The 6,066-nt window shown below is 45.8% G+C and overlaps 1 protein-coding gene across 1 annotated transcript; it reads right to left on the bottom strand.

The window, feature by feature from the left end:
* Positions 1-4,239: 4,239 nt before the first annotated feature.
* On the bottom strand, positions 4,240-5,308 carry LOC308523596 (eukaryotic translation initiation factor 3 subunit I-like; the record flags this gene model as incomplete). The annotated part of the gene is made up of 1 exon (XM_081097644.1): positions 4,240-5,308. The coding sequence occupies one exon, from the start codon at positions 5,306-5,308 to the stop codon at positions 4,331-4,333; it is 978 nt and encodes a 325-aa protein (XP_080953770.1). The 3' UTR covers positions 4,240-4,330.
* Between the last annotated feature and the right edge of the window lie 758 nt (positions 5,309-6,066).

Below are 6,066 nucleotides of genomic sequence, written 5' to 3'. Positions count from 1 at the left end.
TGGGAGAATGTGGTTAAAATCATCACTAAATATTGTATATCTAAAGTGTTGCTCGGGTGCTGCATTGTTAGACCTACTTATTCTGCCACGTTTAATTTCATTTGAATGAATGTACTCCTTAGCCCTTGTGAAACATATAGGAAGAGGTGGAGGCAAATTTGCAGGAAACTCCAATACTCTGGGATTTATGTTGTTGTCTCCTTCAATGGCTTTATTAAGACCCAGAGCCACTGAATTCCAGTGATAGAAAGCTCATCAAGTAAAATAAAACAGAGTTCAGTTCTGCCCAACCTGGGCTTGGAAGGTACCTAGATGTCCGTTGGTTAGTTGCACCTCTATTGGGGGACACTATATGGAGCAGCCCAAACACTCAGCTCTGTTCCTTCTGAGGGAGGTCTGTGGGGAAGACCCTGTTTACCTAATGCCCTGGCTTGGCAATGGGCTTTGGCTCCCTTTCCGGTGGAAACTTCTCCATTCTGGAAACCAGATCTACTGTCCCAGGGAAGGGGTGGGGCAGGCCAATTTCACCATAGTTTATACATGGTCTAGAACGGGAGTTGGTTGGTTCACGTTCTTTGAAGCTGTTCTCCATAACTTTGCATCATCCTCCAGAATTTCCTACTGTCAGGACGATATGGTGGAATGAAGAAAATATGGCACTTCATGGTGTCACCCTGAGGGCTCCAGGGGTGTCTATAAGAGTTGAGAAGGGACAGAATCACCAAGCAGGGTTGAGGTCAACCATGGTCACCACGGCCACCTCCTAGCTGCATTAGAATACATAGCCACACTCGTGCTGGTGGCTGGGACATGTCTCCTGGGTAAGATGGGAAGCTGGGTGTTCCCAGCCTTGCAAGGGGCTGGGAACTTCTTTTTAATTGGGTAGAGCCCTGAGGCCTGTGTGATGGGATATAGGCGTACCCTGCAATACAAATAAAGCCACAGGTGTGGGTCTACCCTGAGGAATGGAGACTGGAGGTACTGGCCAAGACCAGGCAGAGAGGAGGCTGGGAAACCACTGCCCACAAGCAGGGCCCAGGGGTCCGGTTCCCACGCACAGCCAGTGGCCTGTCTCCCTGCCTGAGTTCCCAGCCCTCACCCACCTCGGCTGGGGTTTCACCTTCTGGTATTGGTTTCCTCACTCTTTCCATGGGGCGTCTGGTGTGCCTTGTCCTCTCATGTTTCTCTTTTTTTCCTCCCTGCCCAGGCCCATCTGACCTTAAAAGGTGGTGAGCCCTGAGTTCCAGGCTGAGGCCTTGCCCTTGACCTCCACTTTCCAACTTTGCTCTCAAATAAAGTCTATCTTTTAAAAACTAAAAGCAAAGATAAAGAAATTTTTTCCCATCAATGATAACAACACTACTGGTTATTTTGCTCTATTTTGAGAAATATTGAAGAAGCATGTATTTCAATTTTACCAAAAATAATTATAACAGTTTATATTTTTAAAAATATGCCCTAGCCAGTTTTGCTCAGTGGATAGAGCTGTGGTCCTCAGACTGAAGGTCCTGGGCTCAATTCTGGTCAAGAGCACATACCTTGGTTGCAGGCTCAATCCCTGGCCCTGGTTTGGGGTGAGTGCAGGAGGCAACCTAATCGATGTGTCTCTCTTACATCGATGTTTCTCTCTCTCTCTGTCTCTACCCCTCCCTTCCACTCTCTTAAAAAAAAAACCACCAACAGTTTTTCATGCAGCTCAGTCCTATGTGCACATTTTGTTGTCATAGTTTCATTGGATCTTCATGAAAATTCTCTAAGGAAGGTAGTACTGTAAACTCTATTTCATAGATGAGGAAACAGAGGAACAGAGAAATTAAGTAACTTTCCCAAGGTCACACAGTAAATGGAAAAACTGAGCTGGAAGCCTTGAGTACTGGGAGCAGCTGTGTTTACAGCTGTGAGTGCTCAAAACACAGAGTATATTCTTGTATTATTATTTATTAATTATTGTATTCTTTTCCATATGAACAACTATTAACCTACTTTTGCCCCACCCTGTAAATATATTCCACCATTTATTCCTTGCTGAATAAATGTGAACACTGTAGACCCAGGCATTTTGTAGCATCAAGGAAATAAATACTCATGGTGGGTACAGCAGTGCTGGCTGAGGGCATACTATGAACGCAGGTGTTCACATTTGTATTGGCCTCTTACCTTCCTACCCATCCCATCCCTGGGTATTCTCATGCCCGTTTCTTCCCACCTTAGATTTCCAGGCAAATTGTTTTCATGCCCCTCTGCCCACCCATGTTGTTCACACTCTCTCTCTTTTACTTCCACTGGTCCCCAATTTCCTTTCCCACAGAACGATGGCTATGGCAATGACACCGCTACCGGTAACAAGTCCTTGGTTGTCTGTTCTATGGGAGAGAGAATGCATCTATTTTGTTTACTCAGGAAGGTCCAAATAGGATCTTCTAAACCTGCACTGCCCAGTATGGGAGCCACCAACCCCACATGGCCACTGAGCACTTGAAATGGGGCAACTTGCAATTAGGATGTGTAGTGAGTATAAACTGCACACCAAATTTCAAAGCTTAGCATGGGGTTGGGGGGGATGTAAGACATCTCGTTAGTAATTTGTTAAATATTGACTACCAGTTGAAATGATGGCTTACATAACATAATGATTAAAATTAGGTTTGCTCATTCTTTGTAATTTTTCGAATGAGGCTACTAGAAAAATTTTAAATTGTATGCAGGCAAACCTTGTTATATTGTGCCACTTTATTTGTGCTTCACAGATGTTGCATGTTTTACAAATTGAAGTTTAAGCAAAAGGATTATGACTTGTTTTATTATGGTGGTCTGGAACCAAACCCTCAATACCTCCAAAATATGCCTATATGTGGCTCATGTTATAGTTTGATTGGACAGCGCTGATCAAAACCCTGTGTTCACTGTTTGAACTAAAGAAAAAGGGAGGCCCACCCCTGATCTGAGGGAATTCCCAAGCTCATGGGGTGTACGGCCTCTTTTGGACTCTGGTGCTGCTGAACAATATAGACCCTATGCTGTCCCTGGACAAGTCATCTGCATTTTAACGAAGTTCAAATCTAGTGGTGGGAGTTGAGCATCAACAATCTGCTGGAGAGACTAATGTAGCTGTCAGGCCCTGGGTGGAGGCTGCACCTTCTCTGCGGGTCCAGGGCACAGCACCTAAAGCAGCATCCTGAGCAAGCAGCAGCTGTTCAGTGACTGAATGTATTTGGGTCTGTGCCCCACAAACCTCATCACATGGGCAGCAGCCTCCTTGGCTTGTTCCTGATGGGATTCTTCCCTACCTATTGCCATGCACACCCTGTCAACAGCCCTGCCAGTTTTACCTGTTTAATTATTCTCCAAGCACCCGCTTCATGTCCCATGTCTTAAGCAGAGCCTTCATCATCTCTCACTTGATGCTATCTGGTCTTCCTACCTCTAGGCTAGCCCTGGGATTCTCAAACTCTAGTATGAATCAGAATCACCTGGAAGACTCATTCATACACAGACTGCTGGGCCCCACCCCCAGAGCTACTGACTCACTAGGTCTGGGTTGGAGCCTGAGAACAAGTTTCGAGGTGATGTAGTTGTTGCTGGTCCAGGGGCCACACTTTGAGGATTGTTGGCCCTAGCCTAATGATCTCCTTAAAACACAAATGCGATCATGATACTTTTCCTAAGACCTGTCAATAGCTGTTCAGAGGCTCTGGATAAAGTCCAAATTCCTTAGGGCCTATCCAAGGGCCTTCATGTTTAGTCCAAACTCCTTAGGGCCCATCCAAGGGCCTTCATGGTTGGTTTCCTGTATATCATCACCCCAGCTCCATCAATGAGGTCTTTGTTTCCTACATGGTGCCTGTAATTCTCCCAGTGATTTTGGATCTACCTCATCTCTGAGGGCCCTGCCTGCTGCACATGTTCCTCCTTTCCTTGCAGACGGCCTTTCCCAGGCCCTTGTGACTGCCAGCTTTCTGCTGAGTTGGGCCAGTGGAAGGTACTGGTAGGAGATGAGAAGGCAATAGGAGGGGGAAAAACCAAGTCAAGTTCTCTCTCTTCTATTCACTGAGCAGCATCTATAGCAGTCACTGTATATTCTCCATGGCTTCAGCTTTGGCCAGATCATCCTGCCCTAGGGCACCTCCGCCCTGCTGCCCTAGGGGTAGAAGTGGCTTCCTCATGTCCTCTGTACATGGGTGCTTCTCTGGCCCTGTTTGGTTTCTTAGCTCTTTTATTATCAATATCTTTTTTTTTATTTCCAAACTAATTTATTATTTCTCAGAGTCCAAAACTTTCTGTGAGCCCTAAACCAGAAACTTTTCCCTGGCCAGGATGGAGACACAGCTTCTTAAGCTTCAAACTCAAATTCAAAGTACTGTGGGTCAAAGTAGTGGATGCAGACATAACCATCTTCACCACCACTGCTGTAGCTCTTGCCATCAGGATGGAAGGCAACACTGTTGATAGGTCCAAAGTGACCCTTGACTCTTCCAAACTCTTCTTCAAATGCCAAATGGAAGAACCTGGCCTCGAACTTGCCAATCCTGGTGGAGGTGGTGGTTACATCCATGGCTTCCTGACCACCGCCCAGCACCACATGGTCATAGTTAGGAGAGAGGGCAGCCGAGTTGACGGGACGTTCTGTCCGGAAAGTCTTCTGATGTTCAAGGGTTGTGGAGTCAAAGAGCTTGGCTGTGTTGTCTTTGGATGCAGTGACAAACATGGTCATGTTCCTGGATAACTGGATGTCATTGATCTGCCGGAAGTGCTCCTTAACATTCACCAACACCTCTCCAGACTTGGCACTATACTGGTTGAGCTCTCCACTCTCATGGCCCACAATGATGCACTCCCCGAGGGGTCCCCAAACGGCACTGGTGATCTTGGAGTCATTGCAAGGGATCTTCATGTAGGGCTCATTGCTGTCAATCTGGCTCGGATCCCGCAGGTCAAAGAAGCTCATAAAGCACTGGTAGCCCATCTGCTTATCTGTGGAGAACATGATGATATTGCCTCCAAAGTCAAAGCCACAGGTCCGGACAGCTGAATTGGTCTGGAGTAGAGCCAGCTGCTTCCCTGTTTCACAGTCCCAGAGATGACAGCTGTTGTCAGCTGAGCCGGTGAGGACATGCTTGGTGTCCCAGTCAGCATCTACACACCACACAGCTCCAGTATGGTCCATGTAGGTGCCCAGCCACTCCCCATTCACAGAGTACCACACATTGACAATAGGGTCCTTGGCCACCATGAAGAGGAGGTCGCCCTCGCGTTTGTACTTAATCTGCGTGATGGACCGCTCATGGCCCTGCAGCAGGATCGGCTTCATCCCCGCGGTGACACCAGGAAAAAAGCCTATTATCAATATCTTTCATCAGATTCCCTCTATGGCAAAAGCTTAAGGTGATAACACTGACATCCAAGAGAACTTCCTTTTTTTTTTTTTTTTTTTTTTAAAAAAAAAGTCTTTAATTTTTTTTATATATCAAGACATCTATGCATTTGGCTTATCTCAGGTCATAAGCCACATGGTAGAACTTTCTGTCATGATTGGTTATCCTGTATCTGCCCTGTCCAGTATGGTATCCACTAGCCACCATATTGGCCATCAGCACTTGAAATATGGCTACTGCAACTGAGGAAGTGAAATTTAAGCTTAATTTAAGTAGCCACATGAGACTAGTGGCCACTGTACTGGACAGTGCAGGGTTAGATCCTGCTTAATATATAGCCATCAAAAATTTAGGAGTAGATTTTGAAATTGGCACCGAAAAGAACAAATAAGGTTTCTGTGCTCTTTGTTGTACAATATAGTCTTGCTGTCTGCATATAAGCTTCATTACTTTTAAAATCTTTAGTCACTTTCTAAAATATAGATCAATAAGGGCTGAGATTACAAAAAAGAAGAGAGATTAACAAGAATTATTGTTAAGCCCTGATCAGTGTGGCTCAGTTGGTGGAGCGTCGTACTGTACACCAAAGTGTCACTGCTTTGATTCCCAGTCAGGGCACATACCCAGGTTCCAGGTTCCATTCCAGGTCAACTCGAGGCAACTGATCAATGTTTCTCTCTTACATGAATGTTTC

This window comes from Myotis nattereri (assembly GCF_964212035.1).
Source record: "Myotis nattereri genome assembly, chromosome: 8".
NCBI classification, from domain to species: Eukaryota; Metazoa; Chordata; class Mammalia; order Chiroptera; family Vespertilionidae; genus Myotis; species Myotis nattereri.
The sequence above is the reverse complement of the archived record's forward strand: the minus strand, read 5'-3'. Positions and strand labels throughout refer to the sequence as shown.